The following is a 25944-nucleotide window of genomic DNA, read 5'->3' as shown; positions in this document are numbered from 1 at the left end:
ACCCCTTTTTAAAATAGGAACACTGTCCAAATAATGGTCAGATTTATAACATGACTTGTTTATTAATCAATCTTACAGGTACTAGACTAGATACTCAGCTAGTCTGTGTGAGGAAGTATTTGAGTCCAAAGAAAAGAACTAAGGTACATTTTTATTTAATCTACCAAGGAGGAAATCAGGTAAAAATAAACTTTACAGAAATATTTCAGTGTTTGGCAGATAGAAGATGCTTAACAAATATTTGTTGTTTGATGAATGCATGAGACCAGAAAGGATAAATTACTTAGTAGGTATTAAATAACACGCCCCCACTCAATCTGAACCTAGAACTCAGATTTATTGACTTCATACTGCCCATTCTGACATCTGTAGGGTCATTTAAAAATGAATCCAAAGAGATTGTGGCACGTTACCCCCTCCCACTTGCATAGTCACATTCAACCATTCATTCATTTGCTTATTCACTCATCCGTTATCATTGAAGATATTCTGTATGTAAGACATGGTTATAAGTTTTCTGGGGTACGTAAGAATTTTTTTTAAAAGCCTTATTTGCCTTGATGAATGTTTTAATATAGAAGTTGTATTAGATTTAAAAAAAAATATTAGAGCAAAGTGCACGTTACCCCCTCCCACTTGCATAGTCACATTCAACTACTCTTCATTCATTCATTTGCTTATTCACTCATCCGTTATCATTGAAGATATTCTGTATGTAAGACATGGTTATAAGTTTTCTGGGGTACGTAAGAATTTTTTTTAAAAGCCTTATTTGCCTTGATGAATGTTTTAATATAGAAGTTGTATTAGATTTAAAAAAAAATATTAGAGCAAAGTGTTCTGAAACCAGAGAGGTTTTATGGAGAAGATGGATGTTTTTCTGACTCTTGATGAAGAAAGGTTGAGGAGAACGAAGGGAATAAGCAGATGCAAGTGAACAGCTCAGAGTGGCTGGTTAGCATCAGAACTTGGAGACCATGACAGTCCCTGTTTCTCCTCCCCCTTCTCCTTCTCCTTCTCCGTCTCCTAGAAATAATAGTAACATTTGTTGGATGCTTAATGAGGTTCTTGGTTAACGACCTCACATCCCCTATTTCATTTAAGTCTTCCCTTAATCCAGTGTCTGGCATACAGTAAGTACTCAGTGCACATTTGATGAATGAATGAACAATGATTGACCTCTTAATGGTAAGAGGGGGAATTCTAATTCCCAAAGTTCTGCCTCACCCTCTGTACTACCTGCCTTTTACTGAATAAGAGCTGGTGAGTTGAAGAACATTTTGAACAAGTTTCAGACTGCACTTTTAGGGAAATGAATGCCTCAGAGCTCCGTAGCCCAGGAAAGATGGAAAAAGATGTTGAACATGGGTATGCCACAGACAGAGACTACTATAATTGTCCAGGCAAAGGTCACAAGGGCCTGGACTGAGGTGTGTAGGGCAAAGAAGAGCGAAGGACACTCTGTCGCTCTCTTCGGAAGGACAATGGGGAGAGAAAAATATCAAGGATGACTCCTAGATTTTCAGTTTGATGGTGAGATTTTTTCATCAGTGATTTTAGTGATGCTATAAAATTGTTACAAGAACGATGAAGGACAATGGGGAGAGAAAAATATCAAGGATGACTCCTAGATTTTCAGTTTGATGGTGAGATTTTTTCATCAGTGATTTCAGTGATGCTATAAAATTGTTAGGACAAGAATGATCACGTCTGTTTTAGAAGTGAAGGCGCTCATGCAGGTGTGATCATCTCAGCCACAGAAGACACAGGAAGAGTTGAGGGCCTTCCGTGTTCTCAGGTTTGCTCCTCCCTCCGTAGTGCCAGGACTAGACGATTTGGGGTTTCCTCTGGACTAGTCTGCAGAGCAGCCTTTGCTCACCCGTTAGAACAGAAGACGCATCCCTCACCTGCTTCTGTGGTGAGGTGCTTTGGCAGAGAGCCCCTCAGAGTCAGAGAAATGACTGGGCAAATGCTTCCATTAGGAATCACTGCAAGCAGCTTGCAGAGGGAGCCTCAATGAGAGGAGTCCCCAGCAAAGCCTCACATCAGGAAAGTAACAGACACAACATAACCAAACACACAGCTTTCCCCCTCCTGTCCACCTTTCCCAAAGAAAAAGTTGAATTAAATAAAAGACAAGGTGGAAATATCATATGACCGCCCAAAGGCTCAATGAATAAGAAACGCAGATGCTGTTCACTTAATTAATTCAAGCAAACAGACCATTGCTTTGGTTTAAAAAGCCAGTCAAACTGACTCCTTAGCATAAATAGATCACATAACAAACCATAAATAAACGAACTGCGTTGGTTGGGAACTCAAAGAGGAAGCACATCCTTCCCTTTTACAAAGGATTGCCGTCCCTTCCTTTTGTCCCAACTCCTTCTCCCTTTCTTTTAGTTCCTGGGTCCATTCCCTTCCTTCCTCTCCACTCACTTCCTTGAGTTTCTGGGAGAGGGGGAGGGAGCAAGGAAGTAGAACAGAAAACAAGACATGAAGAGAAAGAATGATGTGAATATAAATACAGAGGTGCTGAGGAAAGAGATCATAAGACCATACAATGACTGGAGTCCTTGTTTAGGGCCCCTGGCTGCACCAGATACCAACGCTGCCATGCCTACCTTCACAGGAGCCCTATGAAGTGGGCTCAATGATGTCTACTCCACAGACGAGAAAACACAGGCTTAGTGATGGTCATGGAGCTCAGTAAGTAGCAGTGCTCCAATCAAACCCAGATCTGTCCTATTTGCAAGTCCACCCACGGGGCCTTGTAGAGTAAAGTCTGAGGAAGACCATGTGGGCAAAGGCCTAGATGTTTTATACGTTCTTTAAGTGGTCAAGTAGAAATATGGCACAAGACATAAATAATTTTTTTGAATCATATATGAGTGTTCATTCCAATACTGCTGGCAAGATGGGAGAGCAGCAGGTCATCCACAAAAATCTGCCCTGCAGCCCCCCAAGACACAAATAAATTTGGTTCTTCACCATGCCTCACTTTAAGCAGAGCCAAAAGGGAATTTTTCACTTCTTAGTAATGTGTATCAACATCACATAGATGCCATTTAATTTTCACCTTACTTCGTGGTATACTAACATATGTCATGGTAACTATTATTTTACACTTGGATTTTACCTTTCCCTCCAGTGTCTGAGACTTTGTGTGCATGTGTCCACATGTGTGGATATCAAAGTCGCTGGATCAATCTGTCACTCAAGTTCCTGCCTTCATCTGGGTAATGTCTCTTGTTATCTGCATGGCGACCTTTCATTACCCAATATATGAAATAGATGACAGTCAGACATTCAGGTGACATGCAGCCTGCACACATACATGTGTGTACTTACTTAAAATCCTAGTTAAAATCCCTCTGTATGTACTGCTGTTTCTGCTTTCTTCATTATCTTCAGACTAACTCCCATTTCAGGTAACCCACTAAGTATTGTAAAACTGTTGTCCCCTGGCACTTTCTGGGATGATGTAAATGTTCCATCTCTGTGCATCCATGATGGCAGTCAGTAGCCACATTTGGCTCTTGAGCAGAGCACTGAAAGGTGAGTAGCATGAATGGTGAGCTGATTTCTTTCATTTTATTTAATTGTAATATATTTCAGTTTAAATCGCCACATGTGGATAGTGGCTCCCATGTAGGACAGCATACCTATACAGAGGTTCTGGTTACCTTTTTCTCCCATGGTGTTGCCATAGTTACTAAAGTCTTGTGGACAATGCCCAGGACAGATGGAGTAGATTCAATATGAGGGTTCCTGTTGCTATTGTTCTCTAACAAATGTGAAACAATGCACTATGATATCTACTATGACTCTATAGCCTGGGCCAAAGCATACTTTAATAAGTTGAATACATAGATTACACTTGAAGTTAAAAATAAAGCATTAGCCTTGTATCTGATTCAATTTCTTATACACATATTAATTTCTATCCTCATGGCAATATGATTGCTTCAACTGATAAGACTTGAAGTACTCATGGTTTTTAATTCTGTGCTCTAAATTTCGGATTTCTCATTTAATACTCAACTCAAGAAAAGAGGTCTAGATGGAAAATAACTTTGTTAATAATGGAAAAAGATTAAATTAATGATAATTCAAAGGTGGCTGTGAAGTCATTTTTAATCCACGCTTTAATAAAATATGAAAAAATAAAGTTGGAATAATTAGGTAAGAATAAAGACCCAGGGAAAATAACTACCAGTGATAAATGGTACAAGGATTACAGCATTAGGCCATTAGCTCATAAACAAATATAGCCTCTGATGTAAGTTATCAAGAAAATCAACTAGTATTTTAGTTACCAACTCAGGTTGTCTTGGGATGAGTAGAAAGGAAAGGGAGAGGGAAAAATTAAACAAAATCAAATGGACTTAAATGAGCTGAGCCAAGAATCAACCAAATGTCAGCATTAACAGTAATAGTCAGCGGATGTATGAGAAAAGTAAAAAAAAAAAATGCTATCAATATCAAAAAGTCAGTGAAGTAAGAAGCAAAATAGGTTTATTAGTCCCAGCAAAATAGTTTATGGAATTATAACATTCCTCATATATATTTCTGTTTTAACGGACAACTTGGTACATGATTGTTTTGAAGTGATCTAGATAGTAATACTACTGCCATGTTTGGAAAATTCTGCTGAAAGGCTGCAAGCAAAGAGAAGGAAATAATAGCAGTTTATCCATTTGTGAGGGGACAAGAATCCCAAACAATACTCTAATTATTTTGTGATTCAACAATTTTATTTTATTGGGCATTACTTGAAGTAGGAGGGCTATGAACAAAGACTAAGATTTTTTTTCCCTTTGTGAACCTAAGCAATTTTTCCTGCACTATAATTACTATAATAGAACTCAAAGTAAAACTAATAAAGTCGTAAGTATAATTAGAGAGATAGTTAACTAATCCATGCTAGCTTAAAAGGTGAATAAAAGATATTTTCCAGTGATGAATGTGAACAAGTGATGTCCTCTCTGGGGTTCAAGAGAACAGATATGGTAGGAACTGTATTGGTCACAAATACAATGTATTCATTACGATACAGACCAAACTGCATATCATAAAGAAGCCCAAATACAGCAGTTTCAGTAAAATAAACATGATAGTGTAAAAGTGACCAGTCCAGCGTGGGTCATCTGGCTCTGCCAACCTGTGACTTCCTTCTCTGGGTCTAGTTCAATGTCGTCTCCCAGCCTGTGAGAAGGGGAAGGGCTCGGAGTGCTCACAGGCAAAGCCCAGGATGGCACTGTCACATTTGCTGAAGTGCACGGGCAGTTCTTAGTCACACAGCCAGCCATGATGTAAAGAAGGCCACGCCTGAAACATGCCACTCGCCGGGAGGCCGTGTGTCTTGCTGACATCAGGTAAATGAGTCTATTATCAAAATCACTGCCGTTGGAGGGAACCACGAGAGACAATCCATGGGAAGTTTCTCCAAAAGAGAATGACTCTCAGGATGTGTCAGAACAGTGCTCTCTCCTTTAAAGCATACACTGTCCACGGGACAGGAGCCTCCTTGTTCACACCGAAGGCAGGTGCCATTTTTTATCTTTATTATTTTATACTCCCAGTGCCTTACCATCATCATTTCTGGCATGTAGTAAATAAAAAAAAACTTTAAAAATGTTTTTGCTGAATGAATAAAATGACTGGCTAAATGAAGGGAATGAAAGGTGAAAACTTGACATTCAAGAAGATTAAATCTCTCTGCCAAGGTCAAACCGCCTCTGGCTGGTAGCATCTGGGTCCCACCCATATCTATTGGAAGTTTCCTCCTAAGTGATTCTCCTGCGAGAAAGTTCCTGTGATAACGCCGAGTCATCTGCTTGAGAGCAGCTCTTCCTCCATAAGCGGGGACATAAAATCGGTAATGACTCCAGCTTTGTCATTCTGTTCCTTGTATTTCTTTTGTGGAACGTGAAAGATGCTCATGTTGGCCTCGTAAATTCCCCGAGCGATCGCCCACTGTTCTCTCAGCCTTTGCGATGTCAGGCGACTCTGTGGTTGACTGATTCTCCAGTGAATAATTCTCACAAGGCTCTCCCCGACCGGCTGCATTTTTTGCTTATGATTATAAATGGGAAGGACAACACCTGATTAATGGGTGTCTTAACAAATACTCAATACTAGAACACGCACACATTCCCGGTCTCATCCTTTACCCGCCAGCTGGAATGATTTCTGAACCGATTCCTTCAAAAACCATTAAATCTGGTAATGGACGAAGTGGGCTCTCACCCCGGGGTTTGAGAGTTGGTGCTCACTCAGGAAAGGACACGTTCACTGCAGTTTCTTTGTCCTTGAGGGGAGAATTCAGAGAGTTTGCTGACTAGTTAACATAGGACAAATTTCCACCAACATTAGGAATATAGTAGTGAGTGTGTGTTTACGTGCATGCGGGGGAAGCTGGGTGAGAGTTCAAAACTATGTCTAACATATATTTTTAATTTATAAAATAATGTGTGGGGGAAATTAAGATGGTAAATCTGGAAAAATTGAGATGTTATGACATAATTTGCACATATATGTAAAAATAAGGGGTAGGAAACAACTAACAAAAATAATAAAAATATTTTCCCCCAAACCACCACCTGTATTTATTTTTACTTTATTTATGTGGAAATCTTTCAGAACAGTTGGGGTTTTGGAATTCTCCACGTCACATTGCATTTTGTAATATGGTGGATAAAGTAGGATAAACCCTTAGTGTTTGTGATGGTTAAGTGTATGCACCTGCTTGACTGGCCACAGGGTTTCCACATAATCTCTCTGTGCACCTAGGAGGGCATTTCTGGATGACATCAGCTGGAATGGGTGGCTGAAGCAGAATGCTCTCTCCAGTGTGGGAGAGCATCATCACTCGCCTGAAGGCCTGCATGGAACAAAAGGTAGAGGAAGGAGGAATTCACCCTTTTTTCCTGCCTTACTGCATGAGCTGGGACATCTCACCTCTTCTTCTCCTGCCCTTGGACTGGGATGTACACCATCAGCTCCCTGATTCTCAGGCTCATGAACTTGGACTGAATTACCTTGCTGGCTTTCCCAGGTCTCAAGCTTGCAGATATCTCCTATTGGTTCTGTTTCTCTGGAAATCCCTGTCTAATACAGAGTTCTCCCTCTGTCCATTCTCCACTTGTTCCTCAATAAGAAAATCCATGAAAATCTGATACTCCAAAGTCTCAGTCAAATAAAGATTACATTTCCAGTCGAGCTTGCAGCTATGTGTCCACGAGAAAACAGGGATGATTCCTCTTTAAATATGAAATATGAAGTAACAATTTTATAAAAATATTTGTTAAGTGACTTTATATGTTTTCCCTAATAATCTAAAAAAATCTGTCATTCTATCTCTAATTTGGCGATGTAGAAATTGAGGCTTGGAGAGACTTTTATTTTTCAATCGTCTCCAAGGTAATAAAAAGAAGGGATAATAATAGATTCGAAGTTAAGTCTATGATTCCAAGACTAGCATTCTTTCTATTCAGCCATAATTAACAATATTGTTTCTCTCTGTGGCACTGGATATATGTTGATTGAGTTGCTGATTTACATTGTTAAACCCCAAACACACTAATGCTCCAATAACTTGGTCTCATTAGCCAAGTAGACTTATCCACATAATTCTATTTGGCTATTATTATAATGTTAATGATCTTGAAAAATTGCTTATTATATTTGTACCTCTAATAGGTATCTCTTTGATAATAATAACTATACCTAGTCTGCTCACTGACTTTCAGGGAAACCAGGCAAAGCATTGGTGGGCTACACTCAGATGTAGGAGTAACTCGTTTATAGAGAAAATAAGTTGTTCTACGTAGAAGTTATTATAAGAGCCATCATTATTCAATTCAAAATATAATTTAAATTGAATATGAATTACATACATTTTCTCTATATTATGGGCAACTCTGCACGGCTGAGATGGGGAACTTTAGCTGAAAAGTAAGGAAAAGACTTATTAGAACACTCCTAAGGGGTGTGTGTTTGTGTGTGTGTGTGTGTGTGTGTGTGTGTGTGTGTGTGTGTGTGTATGCCTGTGTGTATGTGTGAGAGAGAAACTCATAGAGAGACATACACACAAGGAAAGGTAAGGTCGGAAAAGTAAACTTTCAAACTTCTGCAGTTTTAGTGAAAAACAAACAAGAAACTCCCCAAGGACTTCTTCAAGTACTAGATGGCTGTGGAGAAATAACTTAGACTTCAGAAAATTAGTTTCAAAGTGGTTGGATCCATTTGCTAGATAATGTTCAAAGATAGCTTGTGCAGGGTACTTAACCTACCAGTATTGTAATTTGGCACAGAGGTCAAGAAATGCTTGTGAGTCAGGAAGTTTGAGTCCAGGTCTGTCACTTGCAAAGAGCTTTGGTGCAAGTCATTTAACTTTTTAAAAAATATATATTTTTATTGATTTCAGAGAGGAAGGGAGAGGGAGAGACAGAAACATCAATGATGAGAGAGAATTATTGATCGGCTGCCTCCCGCATGACCCCCACTGAGGATAGAGCCCACAACCCGGGCATGCGCCCCCGACCGGAATCAAATCCGGGACCCTACAGTCTGCAGGCTGATGCTCTATTGACTAAGCCAAACCATCTAGGACAAGTCATTTCACTCTTAGCCTCAGTTTAACTTTACATAGTTTAATTCATCCATGGCATGCAATAATTACAGCATCTCCTCTTAGGATAATTGTGAGGATCAAATGAGATGATTCATATAAAATGCATAGAGCTTGGCACATAGTAAGTGCAAAAATAAGTCATTTATTACCATTCTGATGGGCTGTTGAAGCATTTAATTATTTGTAATGCACATATTAAGTAAGTTTCCTAAGTGTTTACCACATTCAGCGTAAGCATTGGTATCTTCTTGTTTTGCCTAGTCGGCGTGGCTCAGTGGTTGAGTGTGGACCTATGAACCAGGAAGGTCACAGTTCAATTCTGGTCGGGGCACATGCCCAGGTTTCGGGCTTGATCTCCAGTGTGGGGCATGCAGGAGGCAGCCAATCAGTGATTCTTGCTCATCATTGATGTTGCTATCTCTCTCTCCTTCTTCCTTCCTCTCTGAAATCAATATAAATATATTTTTAAAAAATCTTATTTTATTGAACACTATTAATATCAATTATCCTTTTTGCTTTCTCCTAAAGTCTAATATAAAATATAGTTCATAGACAATAAAAGTATAGTGTTCACATTAAAAAAGATTTAAATGTTTATAGTAATACCCTCTTCCAGATTTTTTTTCCTAAAGTTACATGATACTTGCTTCAAAAATAACTTCTTCCTCCACTACACTGATGGGGTCTCCCCCCACCCCCTCCTCCCCACACCACTCACACTTGTTCTTCCCAAGACCAGGAGTGCTCATTATGCTCATGTGACAGAGTGAGGAAACCCGGACACAAACTCAAAGCAACCCGACCGGCAACAGAGAAATCGCTGTGATGTGTGCACTGTGTTTGGAACTTCAAGTCACTTCCTCCTCCATTCAGACAAATAGAGCAACAAGAGAGACAATATACAATTTCACCCTCCATTGCCAAGCGATGGAAACTCTTACTACCCATCAAAAATTCTTTAAACATATTCCATTTGACACTATGTGTGTCCATGCTTGTGGTTTCCATATGTCATTAAACACACCCCTCTCAATTGTCAAAATAAACAGCTCTAATGTTTCACTGCAAGTTCAAATAATAAAAGATGGTGTGGTCATAATTCAAGAGACTTGAAAAAAGAGAACATAGTTGGGAACTGAATGATTACTCATGATCACGAGGTGACATGGTAGGAAAGGACTATGGTAGGAACAGGGTCAAGGATAAAAAGAAAATCGTCACGTTTCTGCCCTGACCCTATAACCTCTCCATCAGTACAGTTTTGCTCAGTATTTGTATAACGTTCTCTGATTTCTGCTCAGAAATGACTAATTGGTGTGTAAACCTTGTGAATTAGATTACCATAAAGCTAAAGCACTTACTTTTATTCTTGTGGGTATAATTCCTGGCTCTGTATATATTTTTTTTAAAGAATTTGATTTGTTTGCTGTAAATGTGGTTTGCTTTTAGGAAAAAAAAGGCTTCTGTGCAAATTCATTGTATTCCATCCAAGTTTCATTTCTGTCTCTTGCTGGAAAACGGAGGCCTGGCCACATTACAGAAAAGGTAGACAGATGAACGCACTATTTGTATGCAGTTTCTAATTTTCTTCTGGACATTGACGTAAGAGGTGTGGCTGACCAGCCAGAACACAAAGCCTTCGGATAACTGAGGTAATATTGCTGTTGATTACGAAGTTAGAACCATTTTATTCACCTAATTTCACTCCCAAGAATCTTATCTTTTCACGTGGCCATTCCCTGTCACTCTATTGGTTTCTTTCACCCATAGCATCGCTTTTGTGTTGAGTTCTTTTTCAATTTTTCAGTTTTCAATATCGGTCACGATGCTTTAGAGAGTAGATGGCACCGGCTCCAGAATTTCTTTTTTTTTCTTTTTAAATTCAGGAGATTGAGAAAAAAACAATGAAGATTGAGTCACCTTTTTGTATTGTCTTTTTAGGTTGCTGGAGCAATTTATACAAACTTGCTAACCTAAGTTTAGAAATCTATTCTCTCTCAATTCTGAAGGCTGGAAGCCTGAAACCAAGGTGGCAGGGGGCCACACTGCCCTGAGGATCTAAGGGAGAAGCCTGCTGTGACATTCCTGGCTTCAGGTGGCTGTCCGCAGACCTCCTAGTTGCATCACCCAATGGCTGCCTCTATCTTCACAGGCCTCCCTCCTCTTCTCTCTCTGTCTCTCCTCTGTGTGTCTCAAGGACACATCTCTTGAATTTAGGGCCTACCTAATAATCTGGGAAAATCTTATCGAGAGATACTTAACTTAATTCTACCTGCAAAAACTCTTGTTCCAAACAAGGTTACATTCACAGGTTCTGGGCGTTAGGAGGTGGACATATCTTTTCAAGGTCCCCATTCAAACCACTACACCTTACAAAGAGACATAGCTAAGCAATCCATAGTTTCTAAAATGTCACTTCTCTGCTAATTATTAAGAAGGCTATGTTGACATTCACTTAAATGCTTTTAGAAAAAAAATGATCCCTTAGCTTATAACACTATGACTTCTCAGAAATACTCTAGGCTGCCAACACAAATATTTAATCTCTACTAATTAAAGAAGTAGTGTACTCATGCTGTTTAAGGGGTAAAAGCCTGTTTTATTATAGTTTTGCTTTTAGTTCTTACACAAATTAACATACAAAGAAGCAGCAAAAATACAACCCAACTTGCTATGTGTTCTTTTAGTGATTTGTAACATAATCAGCTAGTTCCAAACTACATGATCTTTTGTATTCTTATGAGACAGTAAAATGCTTAGTTTAGGGAAAGGTCATTCCTATTGAGCAAGTAAAATTTGAGATAAAAAATTTCCAAGTATGGTTAAAATGTTCTAAGATTTGGGCTGTGTATAACTAAGGGCCCCTCTCAAATGATGGTGTGAAATAAAGTATGTAATAAGTAAGTTACACATTGGATATTCTACATGATAACTGATTAATATGTTTCAGGGTAGACATTGCTAGAAATAATAGATTCTATTCAATTGTCGTCCTTAATTTTGTAATTAATCTGTACTAGTCTTATGACTAACATATGCCCCTTTTTGCGATGGAATACTGATTGTTAAAACATCCCCTGCCCCTCACACCCACACCCACACATGTAGAGAACCTGAAAAACAGAGACATTTTGAGATGCACTATCTAAACAAGTAACTTGGCATTTTTAAACGTGGACTTCTTTAAATTCTTAACTATATACATTTTAATTATCTAAATCTTAACTATCTGTCCCACAGGCTGCTCTCCCTGTACCACCACCTTCAAAACAATTAAATGCCCAGGCACAGTCCTAAGAAGGAGCACAAAATTATTATCTTCACAAGACACATGGCTATAGAGAGAAAGACTGGATGCAAAGACTAGATGGGGAATAAGTCAGGAGTCACTCTGATATGACTCTTCAAAGTAATCAGGGTATCAGAAGATACACTTCAAGTGTCTTTATAAGACTATCAGGAGCTTCACCTTGAGAAATTCTAGACATGCAACAAAGCATTTAAAGAGAAGTACCAAGGTATAAGGCACAATACCCCAGTACTAGCTTGGATTAATTAAATAATGATTGGTTAATAACTTTTCTTTTTCATGGCTTTTTAGAACAGACTGTGGTAAGAAGAAAAAGAACACTTACCAATAATTATGTTACATAGATAGTCAAGTAGTGACTATCTCACATTATTAAACTGCACATTACAGAGGCCAAGTATGAACATCAAAGACTACCACAATGTAGTTTTAGCTTCCTGCTTTTACCCTGGATTCTGGTTTTCCCAGAACTTTTTAGGATAGGAAACATTATTTTCTCATAATAATGGATATTTGACAATGGGAAGAAAGGCTAGGTGGTGGGTAAGACACTGACTAGCTAAATAATTGCACACATGTTCTCAGCATTTGGGAATCGATTAGTAACTCAACAAAATACCAATAATACACAACATGAACCCTTAGAATTATTTGGAAGTGGATGAATTCAAGAATGTTCAGAGTTTCAATTTTGTTCCATCACAAATTACAGTCAGGTTATCTCTTTCATTATTCCTGCAACTACCTTATATGAATTTTCACTGACAAGTTTTTTTTTTTTACTAGACCTGTGCCTGCCTTGTTTTCCATGGACTTTGTAGTCTTATACATACCACAACATGTCTTTTCCCATAAGAATAAATCCTACCCATCCTTAAAGTCAAAATTCTCTTGCCAATATTTCTACCAACCTCAAATATAGGCTACCTACCAAAGCAAATATTATTCTTGTATAAACATTTTACCTCATTTATTCTTTTCAAGAAATATTTTTATATTTATCACATAAGACGTTGGGAGCCTAGAATATGTCAGAGAATATGCCTTGCATTTCTTAGTAACTTTCCCGATTCTCAACATAGTATCTCATACTTAACAGTTACTCAATATGTAGGTATATACAATATAAGTAAGAAACTGAAAAGACATAATATACCATTTGGTCTTTTAATACAAGATATTTTGTTTTGTTTTGTATTAACTGTCTGCACTATGGAAAATTCACCCATTTGGTGTTTTGACTTATGTCAGTTAAATAGCCAAGAAAATTTGAAAAAGAAATTATGACTCAGATAATATGCATTTTGTTATATTGAATCCATCTACACCTGTAACAGAAAAAGCACTGACACCTACTAAGGTGAATTTCAAAGTGATTATGACATGCTAAGGAAACAAGAAGAACATATGTTGTTCTTTGGATTCCTTAGAGTTCTTATTCCATTCACAATATTGAGAATATTATAGACATTGGGCAAATAGTATTGACAGGGAGAACCATATGCAGCAAAGGTAAGAGGCATATTCAATCAAACCTGAGATAAACAACAGACATACACATGTTCACACAGAAATTCCGTTTAGAGCCCCCACATTAAAACTGTCAGAATAAAGTTTGTTGTAAAATTACTGATATTATCTTAAGAACAAGCAGGGGTTCCCTGTGAAAATAACAAAATTGCAAAGTAATAATGAAAACAAGGTAAGTTGACTTTCTTCTAGAAGTGCTTAAACAGCACACAATAGATGGCTTTCCAATGATCCGCGATGAAACGACAAAGCAGAATTTGTTAACCAACACCTATAATGTACTTCATTTAAAAGTAATAAAATGTTCTCTACGTGGTGCTTATTCATTTTTTATTCATGAATGTCAGCTATTCTAGAGGCTGCTGAAGTGCATTGATATTTCTGATTTAAAGTGTTCGCATGTCATAAGCTCAAAACTTCTATTTTCCATGCATGATGGAATTATTTTGATGGGAGGGGTGATGCTGAGGTTAACACTGTAATTTACATTGTATTCACTGAACTCAGAATGCACTCTGGGAGTTATAAAGGTTCATTTCTCCACAAGCTAGGAAACCTGTTTCTAAGAGCACTCCAGTTAAATTTATCTCCAAAAATACAATCTGACAGTTAGGATCCATTCTTGATGAGATTGGTGACAGGCATCAGGAAATAGAAGGCAGTTTGACATCTTTGGTACTCTTGAAAAGCTAAAAGTTTTGGCATACTGAAATAATAAAATGACTGCTTAATTGTTTATTAAAGGGCTTCCCCTTCTGATCAATATAGATGAATAGGGAATGGATTTACCTCCTTCTTCGATCAATTTACAAAAACAAAACAGACAACATTTTTCCGATATTGGGCATCAGACAGATCAGGTCAGTGGTCTCTGGGAGAAGAGAGACAAAGTGAACCCACTGATTTCCCAAGCTCATCACCTGGGGAAGTGTTCAGGCTGCAGAAGAGAAAGGGAAACCGAGGGAGCCCAGTGATTCTCTCATTGAGCAGATAGAGTTGGAAGTCTGAGCGAAGCAAAGCAATTGGAGTTGGAGAGGAAGAAAACCAGAGAGCAGAGAAATGCACAAAAGGAGAGTTCTGGAGGTCTAGAGGGGTCCCTCTTGAACATTCATCTGAGTGTCTATCGGTGCCTGTTATGGGGGGATTTCCCAAGCCTGGGGAAAGAACCACCTGATATTAGCAAGAAAAAAATATTTGTGCTCAATGATGGCCAGTAAGTGGGTTCCCAAAAGCCAGTTTTTAAAGAAGTCACATAATTTATGGGAATTTAGGTAGAATACTCAGAAGCAACGGGCTTAATAGTAGGGCAAATTAGCCTTAAGCTATTAGATGGTACCAGTGCTCTAATACCATGTAATAGCTTAAAAGCGAACCTCGAAAGGATCAACATTTTTCGAGGTAACTTAACTGAATTCTAGAACAAAACTTGAGAATCCTTTTAAAAAATCACAGAACTCTTCAGCATCACAAAATTTAAAAATGCAATGTCTAAAAAGCACACATGCAAAATGTAGATAATATGCAGTATGTTACATTGCATTCATCTACATCTGAAAAAAATCAGAAAAACACAATCCATAGCAAGGAGAAATTTTAATAAAATAGATATGGACTCAAAACGACATAGATAAAAGAATCTGTAGATGAGAGCATTCCTTATGTTCAAGAAGGTAGAGGAAAATTTGAGTACATTGACTACAATGTGGACTATATAGGAAGGACCCAAACCAAACTTCTAGAGATAAAAACTGTCGTGTGTAATATGAAAAACATACCAGATGGGATTAAGATCAGAATAGCCACTTCAGGGAAAAATAAGTTGCTTTAAAGACATGATAACTATAAAAAATGAAACACAGACAAAAACGACCGAAAATAATGAACAAAGAATCAGTGAGCTGTATGCAACCAAAAGCTCCATATGTGTAAATGAAGTCCCCAACTGAGAGGAGTAAGAGTGTAAAAAAAAACCTACTTGAAAACTAATAGCCAAAAATTTCCCAAATTTTATAAAACCTATGAACCCAGAAATTCAAGAATCTCACTGAACTTCAAGCAGAAGAAACATAAAGAATACAATACTGAGACATCATAATAAAATTGTGTAAGAGTAGTGGCAAAGAAAAAAATCTTCAAAGCAACCACAGAAAAAAGACATACTATGTGTAGAGGCACAAAGATAAGAATGATTACAGCAGTTTTCTTGGAAACAAGACAATATAAGAGATATTAAAGTAGAGTAATACCATTAAAAATAGCAAAATAAATAAAATTTATTGACCTAGAATTCCATCTCCACTGCAAATGGTAAAATGAAAACATTTTTAGATGTACAAAAATTTAAAAAAAATTATCACCAACCTAACTCCATTATAAGGAAGTCATTCACGAATAAAGGAAAATGATACCTGTCCCAAATCTGAATTAGCACAAAGGAATGAAGAGCACTAAAAATGCTTAACTACATAGTTATATACACAACACATCTTTTGCTTATTATTTATCCTTTAAAATATTTGATTATTTAAAGAAAGAATAATAGCAATGCATTATAGACTTATCTTTTGCTTATTATTTATCCTTTAAAATATTTGATTAAAGAAAGAATAATAGCAATGCATTATAAACTTCAATAATATTTTTTTGTGAAGTCAACAGTGATATGTCAAATATACATACTATAAATTAGAAGCAAGCACTAAAGAAGCAAAAGAGTTATAGTTAATGAGCCCACAAGAATGGAACATAAATGATTAAAAATAAGTAATCCCCCCAAAATTCAGAAAGAGAAGTAAAAGGGGCATAAAGAACATATGGGACAACAGACAGAACAACAAAAAAAACACCACACACAAATAGTAGGATGGTAGATATAAACCCAATCATATCAATATTAACATTAAATGTAAATGGCCTAAACACCTCAATGAAAATTCATAGACTGTTAGATTGGATGAAAAAGCTAGACCCAACTACATGTTGCCTACAAAAGTCCACTTAAATATAAATACATAAACAGTTTGAAGGACAAATAGGTATCATGCTAGCCTACAAACAAAAATCAGGCTGGAGTTGTCATTAATATCAGACACAATGCAGATTACAGAGCAAAGAATATCAGCATTGATAAAGAAAAATAAGTTTATAAATGATAAAGCAGTTAATTCATCTAGAGGACATAACAACCCTAAATAATTATGCACCTTATAACAGAGTCTCAAATTACACAGGGGCAGAAACTGGTGGAACTAATAGGAAAGAAAAATATTCACAAGGATAATTGCTTAATAAAGCAAAAGCTCAGGCATCTCTTCTTCTGTTGTTTTTCTTTTCCCCTCGAAGTCAGTCCTAACCCTAGCTCACAGGATAACAATTCTCAGAGCTCCATGATTAAACTCTGAGATTCATGCCTGGAGCTATAGCTGTGTTTGATCGGAAATTTTAGGACTGTGCCCTCTCTCACTATAGTATTCTGCTGTTGCATTAAAGAGCTATGATTTCCCAGAAGCCCTTGTTTTTTCGTGGGGGAAGTGTGACTTCTCTGCAGCAGTGTGTACCAGCTTCCAGTCAGGCTCAGATTCGACCCCAGCTTCCTTCCTCCATTCCGAAAAGCCGGGTCTTCGCTGTTTCTGGCAATATTTGTCTAAGTGTCTGAATGTAACATTGAACTCTCTCATTAAAAATTAGCTTTGACTTTTCTTGTTAACTTTAGTTCTCTTGCTGTCTTCCCTCATTAGTAAAATTGAGATGATATCTGACACTAACAAAATGTAGAGGATGGAGGAATAGACTGGTATCTGTAAAGTACATGGGAGAAATGCACTGAGCCGCTGTCCGTGAACATTAAATGACATGGGTAATTAAGAAGAGATTTGGATTATTCTGACCCAAATAAAGTATTTTTTAAAATACAGAAGATGGAGGAATCATTTTTGATTGAATGCTTGGATTTAATGTTGGTAGAATGAATGGCCACATGGTGCTTTATTTCATCAATTTGATTTTACAAGTGAGAACTCAGGTTATAAAACTCAAGATGCAATGTGAAAGGGTTATTAAAAAAGGGGGAATAAAGAGGGGAGATTTTTAGGTTTTTAGTGAAAGATACATATATATTTACTCCAGTGAAGTCTTTTCTCCTCTAGTTCAATAGTAATATTAATCTTTCCTAAAAGATTCTTCCAAATAGCCTTAGAAAATCCACCAGGTGTAAGACAGTGCCTGTGCTTTGGACCTCGGGGAGTAGAAAATGAGAAAAGAGTTACAAATAGAAGGGTATGTATTATTAATGAATCCCCCTGAGCTGTCCTTAAAGATGGCTAGAAAATGCCTGTAGGTTGAAAAGACACTAACCTAAAAAAAATCATAAAAGATAAAACCATTCTTCATGATCTATTCTGAGTAATGATCTTAGGGAATGACCTTTCCTCTCCCCCACTCACTCCTCCCTGGCAACCAATGCTCATGTTGAATGACTCTAACTCGCCCACTCAGGATTTTCTCCGCATTCTATTATAGCCCAAACCATTTACATTTTTTGCCTTTCACAACGAATTGAATGTCACTGTGTTGTTTATATTTTTGATTCAAATTAATTAATTTTCGTAAATAAGTATTTTATATAATTCCATGCATTTGTTGAGTGTTCTGAGTTTAGAAACCTAGAACCTTCAACTATTTCTTTAAAAGAGGTTGACATAGTCCACTATTTTTAACTGTGTTGATTATAGTCCACTTTTAGGTGAAGAAGATAACATACTTGAATACTATAAATGTCATAGTTTATAAAAACACAATTCAAAGCCCATGTAGCTATATTATATACATTTGTTAAACTGCTGATGTACAAAATGGTAAAAAAGAACAATGCCTTATTTACATGTATGTTTTACCTTTAAAAATTGCAAATAACTTGACTTTTATTATCTCAGTGTATCTCATACAAATATTGTGAGGTAGCAGCATACTATTCCACTTTGCAGATGAGAAAACTGAAGTTCATAGAGTCCTACAGCCACTGTGCCACCTATGACAGTGATCCATTGATAGAGACAGAATTCAAACCCTCATTTGATACCAATGGATGCTGAAGAAATTTAATCATAAATAGAACACCCATTTTCTTAATCTTTTTTTTACTAAGCAGTCTAAAATAAAAATATTTCTAATTAGTATTATAGAAAAGAGATTTTTTTCTTTTAATCTTTATTGTTAAAAGGATTACATAGGTCCTCTTTCCCTCCGTTAACCTTTAGAAGTAGGCAATACATTTACCTTATAAAATAAGTATTTTAATTAAGGCAAAACTTTAATATTTTTGCAATGACAGCAATGCAAATGTTCATACTTATATGTCTTACAAAGATTAACCTCTCCTCCTCTATTAACTCTTTTTAATATCTGTTAACTCCCTAAAACCATAAAATAAAGGATCAAAGGTACTCTTTTCCCACATTTTCACTGAAATAAACCACTTTCCCAAGATTAATCATTATGGCAGAGAGAAAAGCATGGATCTAAACCCAGGGTTGAAGTGCCATCCAGTTCCACCTTTATGTACCTTTCATTATGCTTAGACTATATTTTGAAAATATGTGTCCTCTGCAACCTTGCCCTCTACTAAACATCATTGAAAAGAGAATAAAAATGAAAACAAATAAGAATTAAATATTCATAAAATAACTAAAAATAGCTTTCTGTAAGGGGGTTAAACACTTCAAAAAAAGTGATAGTTGATCATTAAAACTCTAAAAGTTTTAATTATGCATTTTTTCTTTCGTGGGGTAACATCAAATTCTAAGAACATTAGTTTACTGTATATCTCTGCGAATCCACAACAGTGTTGGTGAAATATCTTAATGAAGTCTCCTTAAGATATGTGATAGTTTTAAATAAATTCCTAAATATCACAACTCAAGTACTATACTCAGTTGTGTAAGTAAACTTAAGGCTGAGTACAATTTGAAGAGAACTTGGATTGGAGAGGAATCAGAAATATATGTAGAGAGGAGTTTGATAACTCTAAGCTACTGGCTTGACTGAAAATTTGTTTTTTTTCATTTTGTTGTTTTACAGTCATAATGACATAGCCATAAAGCTTTATATATAAATGCAAAAGATAAAGGAGGTAACGTGACTAGATAATTCAAGGTTAAAGAAAATTGATAGACTATCTTCCTAGTAAGAAAAATATGTTGACTTTCATTTTATAAGAATTGTTAAGATTACAAGTTTCCATTTATCAGTTGAAAAAGAAAAATGATCTAATATACATTTCATATCTTTATGACACATAAGCAAGGGCACACACAAGGGTACCCACCCCTGTGAATAGTCCTAGATACAATTATCCAATTGAAAATCTAGAGAGGAAAAATGTGTGTGTGTGTGTGTGTGTGTGTGTGTGTGTGTGTGTGTGTGTGTATGTGTGTGTGTGTGTTGTGGATGGATAGAAAACAGAAAAATGGAATTGTTTTAAGAATATATGCCGCAAGCTGAAATAACATTCAAAAAATAAACAAATTTTTCAAGAAATAAAATAATTTAAGTAAATTATTTCTTTTCCTTAACAGAATGAAAACCACAGGTACTCACCTAACCTCTCGATGGAATAATACCGCTGCTTACTATCCACACGCACTGTCTCGGCATAAGGGCTTCCAACGCCATAACCAATAATGTAACCTCGCACCACGATGTTTGGGTTCAAGGGAGGAGTCCAGCTCATGATGATGCAGTTGGTCTGGGGCCTCACATGAAGAGAGCTCGGCTGGTCAGGGACTTGAGACTCTAGAATTCACAGAGAGGCATCATCAGCCTGTCTCCCAGGAGAACACACAGCATGGCACAATTCCCACTCAACCAAGACTTAGCATCCTATGCCATAGATGCTCAGATGGTGTGCGACTTATGGCCCAAGGCCCTCCATGTTTCAGCATCTGAGACATTTTCCATGTTTGATTTGACTTGCACAGAATTTCTTAAGCACAAGAGACTACTGAATACTGTCCATTCTTCTTTATTCTAATAGCTTTTCTCTGGGGTTGTTTTTTAAAAATATATTGTTATTGATTTCAGAGAGGAAAGGAGAGAGAGAAAGATAGAGACATCAATGATAAGAGAGAATCATTGATCAGCTGCCTCCTGCACACCCCTATTGGCAATCGAGCCTGCAACCCAGGTATGTACCCTGACCAGGAATTAAACCTTGACCTCCTGGTTCCAAGGTAGACACTCAACCACTGAGCCACACCCGCCGGGCAGGAGTTTATGATTTAAGGGAACTGCAGACAACTAAAAAGGCAGTTATAATATACTATTATAAATATTTTGGTAGGTTTAATACCGGCACATGTAATCCATTCTTTGATCAAGTAAATATTCTGGGAAGAAATTTAAAAATGTGCCCATCTAAACTTAATAGTCCATTAAGTGTTTTATCACAGTTCCTAGCAATTAGCAGGTACTCAAAAATATTAGTGATTTGAACCTTATTCAAACTATTTGTGTTCATTATTTCTTTCCTAACTGAAAATGTCTAATGGTAACATTTGTCAAATTATGCAAGAGAATTTTATGATTAAAAGAAATAGTACAGTATATTTTCTCCTTGATGTAATAGCAAAAGGAGATGTGATCTCTTCCAATATTATCTACCATCAACACACACTTCTAGCTTAAGTGATATATGAAAGTGTCTTCTATTCAAGTTTTTAAAAATAGATACTGTACTAACAGCTTCTCAAAAGATGCTACATTCTAAAGACACATCAACAGAATTTTCTAAAGATGCCTTTTTATTCAAAGATTCCCATTTGTGAACCAAAAAGAGACACACTATTCTTTGTCCTGAAGAAGCCTGTGATGTAATATGCAAAGGCATCATAAAAAAATCTCAAAACATGGATATAAACCTTTACAGCAAAACACAATGTCTGTGAAGGATTTTCCACTATAAACCCTAAGTAAAATAATAAGATAAATGAAAGGGATGGTTTAATATTTAAATTAGCCAGTCAGAGAAAGACAAATACCATATTCATTTATATGTGGAATCTAATGAACAAAATACACTGACGAACAAAACAGAAACAGAGGCATGGATACATGTGTTAGGAGATTGTTCATAATTCAAAATAGCCCATTTGTGCTCTCCTATTCACTTCTTAAAATAAAGACAGAAATGAAAATTTTCCCTAAACTACTATGTGAGTGATTTTCTCCAGCACAGATGATGTTAAAAAGCATGAAAACAGTTACTACTAGAATGAACTATAAAACATTGACTCAGAAAATCCGCTGTGGAAGGTGTGTGACCCGAATACTCTTTGGGGGCTGAAACTGAAATTTGCCACTCAGAAGTACATGAAAGATTTCACAAGTACCTCTAGGGCAATGAGTGCATATATAAGGCATAGATAAGTATTAAGGCAATTATTGAAATCACTTGAAACCAAAGAACACATTTGGCCTGAAATATGCTAATTAATGAGGCCCAAAATTTCTACGGGAGTCTGAATTATTAAGATAAGTAGGTCAACTGCCATTCTTGATGATACGATGAAATTATGGATCTTTAGTTTAATTTGTTTCTAAAGAACATTTATTATTCTTTCAGTGGTGATTACAGATTTCCACTAATGAGTAATGTTCACATATAACACACTAGGAAATTTATCAGATTAATCCCTGTGAATTTTCAACAATTGCTGTGGATTGCCTATGTCCCAGTCATAGCATTATAGGACTAGGTAGGGGGATATAATTTCAAGAAGGTAAGACCACAAAATAAAAAAATGAAAGAATAAACAAGGAAATCATGAGATCTTGGTAAGTGCCAGGCTGGTGGCATAGTAATTGACTCACCAATGAAGGTATCACCTGGTAGAGTCTAAGGTGAATGATCAGAAAGAGCCAGTCAAGCAAACAACAGGGTGGAAAGCTTTATAGGCAGAGAGAACAACTGTGGAGAAGTCTTATAACAAGAGCGAGGTTGGCATGAAAAACAAAACAAGTCCGGCCGGCATGGCTCAGTGGTTGCGCATTGACCTATGAACGAGGAGGTCACCGTTCGATTCCACGTCAGGGCACATGCCTGGGGTTGCGGGCTCGATCCTTGACCTGGGGTGTGCAGGAGGAGCCGATCAATGATTCTCTCTCATCATTGATGTTTCTCTCTCTCTCTCTCTCTCTCTCTCTCCTTTCTCTCTGAAATCAATAAAAAAAAGATAAAGAAAAAAGAAAAACAAAAAAGCAGAGGGTCATTGCACCTGGATCATAGAGGGTAAGAAGGAAAATGAAGAAGATAAAAAGGGGGTCACCCAATGGGAATGTTACTATGTAAAATATATGCAGTTACTATGAAAAATATAAAGGCATCTCTTCAAAATATTAAAAATAGCATCACCTTATGATGTTTTTCAGTGTTCAGAATGTAAAATTCCAAATTGACCGACTTTTTAAATTTCAAGCTTAGTGCTCATTGTTTTCATACCTTTGGGCCTCAAAGTGATGCTAATATAAAACCACAACACAAACCAAGGGTTTATCTTATTTCATGCAAACTGTTATTTTGGCACAAGCATACTTCTCTTTGTCAGTGATTCTAACGACAACCAAAACATTTCTTCTGGCAACTGTGTTAGTTTCCCATTGCTGCCATACCTTGTGGTTTACACAAAGAGAGAGAACTCATGACAACAGTGGAGATTGCAGGAGGTGGAAGGGGTGAGTGGAGGTGGAAGAAGAGGACACAGAGGGGATAAACGGTGATGGAAATAATGAAATGAAATAAATAAAACTCCGCACATTTATGATGTTATGTTCCTGGGAGTCATAACTCCAGTGTCAGTCTCACTCAGGGAGCTAACTCAAGGTGTCAGCTGGGCCACGCTCCTTCCGGAGGCTTTAGAGACGATGCTTTCCTGGCTCTTCCAGCTTTTTCTAGAGATTGCCCACCAGCCTTGGCTCCTGGCTCCACATTTCCAAGCTCTGCTTCTCTTGTCACATCTTTCTGTCACTCTCATCTCCCTCCTCCCTCTTCTAAGGACCCTTGTGAGTCCATCGAGCCCATCTGGACAACACAGGATAATCCCCACTATCCTTAGCTTAATCATATCTGCCAAATCTCTTTTGTCATGTAAAGGAATATGTTAAAGGACATGGACATTTTGGGGGCAGCCTACCATGACTCACAATATTTCCCTTCCCTTCCCTTCCCTTCCCTCCCTTCCCTTTCCCTTCTTCTTTTCTTTTTTTTAAATGTATTGATTTTTAGAGAAAGGAAGGGAGAGGGAGAGAGAGAGAAACATGGGTGTGAGAGGGATACACCCATCACTTGACTCCTGCACGCCCGCTACTGGGGATCTAGACTGCAGCCTCAGCAGGTCCCCTGACCAGGAACCACCCTGCCACCTCTCTGTGCATGGGACACCCAACCAACACCCGCCCCACACCAACCAGGGCAGAGAGGGTCCCATGGCTGCCTCAGCTCCCTGTGGCGTGAGAGACGTGGACGCCATGGTGGCCGGATGCCAGGCCGGGCACTGTCCTGGGGGAGAATGAGTTTTCACAGCCTGTGAGAAAGGGAGGTAGATGGGGTAATTCTGTATAATTTCTAATAAACGTTTATCTATATGTATAAAAGCCTAAGCGACCATTTAAGCGACCATTACGACTGGTCAACTGAACAACCAGTCGACTGGTTGCTATGACACGCACTGACCACCAGGGAGCAGATGATCAATGCAGGAGCTGCCTCCTGGTGGTCAGTGCGCTCCCACAGCCAACCTCCCACAGTCAGCCAACCTCCTGCAGTCCCTCCCCCCGGCCGGCTGGGTAGTCAGTGTGCTCCGAAAGCCAACCTCCCTCGGTCCCTCTCCCTGGCTGGCTAGCCCCGATCGGCCCCTATTGGGACTGGACGAGATGGCCCCGATCGGCCCCTATTGGGACTGGACGAGATGGCCCCGATCGGCCCCTATTGGGACTGGACGAGATGGCCCCGATCGGCCCCTATTGGGACTGGACGAGATGGCCCCGATCGGCCCCTATTGGGACTGGACGAGATGGCCCCGATCGGCCCCTATTGGGACTGGACGAGATGGCCCCGATCGGCCCCTATTGGGACTGGACGAGATGGCCCTGATCGGCCCTGATCACCAGCCAGGCCAAGGGACCCCCCGGGCCTCTAGTGTTGTTACATAAAACTAAGTATGTTTGTTCTTAAATTCTTTTCTTCTTCAATGAAATGCTGGCTGTCTGGAGGGTGTCGCTGCTGTGAGAACTGCTATCCAGGGGTTCTGTCGGCACCGGCTACCTTTCTGTATTTTGGAAGAAGTTACATTCTCTGACAGACAGGCTTGCCGGGCTCTGATCTGCTTGAGCTGGAAGACCTCCTGCGTCTCCCCGTCCGCAAGGACCGCGGGGGCCGAGCGAGCGTCTTACCTTTTTCTGAAGTGCCAGCAGCACTGAAGTCCAACATGAAAAGGGCCTCGCACCCCGGAGAGTCTCTGTGCAGGTCTCTGAACTCCCTGGAACGTTCCAGAAGCGCTTTAACGCCTGCAGCTCGGTGAGCTTGCCCCTCAGGCGGGACTTAACCTGGGCAGCAGAGAGGAAAGAGGGGAGCGGGAGAGGGGCCGGCGACGGAGGACGCTGAGTGCCAGGAGGCACGGACTCGCCTCCGTGTTCTGTGAGGGCAGCAGGGCGGGCGGTCGGCAGATGCTGGCCTTCCATTCCCACCAGCAGCGCCTCCCAGGCCCGTTCTCAGGCCCCATGCCTCTGGGGCCGGAGTGCCCTGCACTTCAGTCATTTCGGGACGCCTCCTCCTGGCTGCAGATGGCTTTCTGTCGTTGGGCTCACATCGCCCGGATTCTATGACTCTCCCTCATTTTCTTAAGATGATTTTCAGTAAGAAAAAGAACACAGGTCGAGTCCAGTCAGTCTGATGCTGGAGTTAAAAGTACAATCGACGCTCCCAGCGCATCTTAGATTAATAACGCACAGAAGGCAAGTGAGTAGGAACATCAATTATCAGCCCTCGGTAGCCCTGAAAATGCGGAAAGCAAGCGTGATAGGGTTTTAATAACAAGGTGATTATACCAGGCCAGCCCCTCAGTTCCCGGGGGAAATGCTTTTCTGGAAACGATTCAAATAGGACCTAGTTCACTCTTATTCCCCCCTCTCTTTTTCACCTGTTCCTCCGCGTCCTCTGTGTATTTGACTGTAAAAGTAGTTATAACAGCAGCATTTTCTTGAAGAGGAAGAAGTTATATCTTTGCCTGATCGCTGTATCTGTCTTCATTTCTTAAACTCGCCCCATAAGTTCAGATATTTCACATCGATGAGATCAGACTGGGCACGGACATTCGTTTCTGACATCGTACTCAATCGACGAGAAATCTGCTTTTAAGTGTGAAAAAAGCTCAGTGGCCCTGATGAACTACCGTATGGTTAACTGTTCCCTGTGGTTTGG

At 38.6% G+C, this 25944-nt stretch overlaps 1 protein-coding gene across 1 annotated transcript in view; it reads right to left on the bottom strand.

Annotated features, from left to right (window-relative positions):
• Nucleotides 1-25944, bottom strand: part of DCC (DCC netrin 1 receptor) — a 980448-nt gene that overhangs the window by 113536 nt on the left and 840968 nt on the right. The window contains exon 16 of the mRNA XM_014538876.1: nt 20070-20264. Within this exon, the coding sequence (XP_014394362.1) occupies nt 20070-20264 (195 nt within the window). The remainder of the gene's footprint in view (nt 1-20069; nt 20265-25944) is intronic.

This window comes from Myotis brandtii, unplaced genomic scaffold (assembly GCF_000412655.1).
Source record: "Myotis brandtii unplaced genomic scaffold, ASM41265v1 scaffold200, whole genome shotgun sequence".
NCBI classification, from domain to species: domain Eukaryota; kingdom Metazoa; phylum Chordata; class Mammalia; order Chiroptera; family Vespertilionidae; genus Myotis; species Myotis brandtii.
Note: the sequence above shows the minus strand (reverse complement) of the source record. Positions and strands in the feature narration are given on the sequence as shown.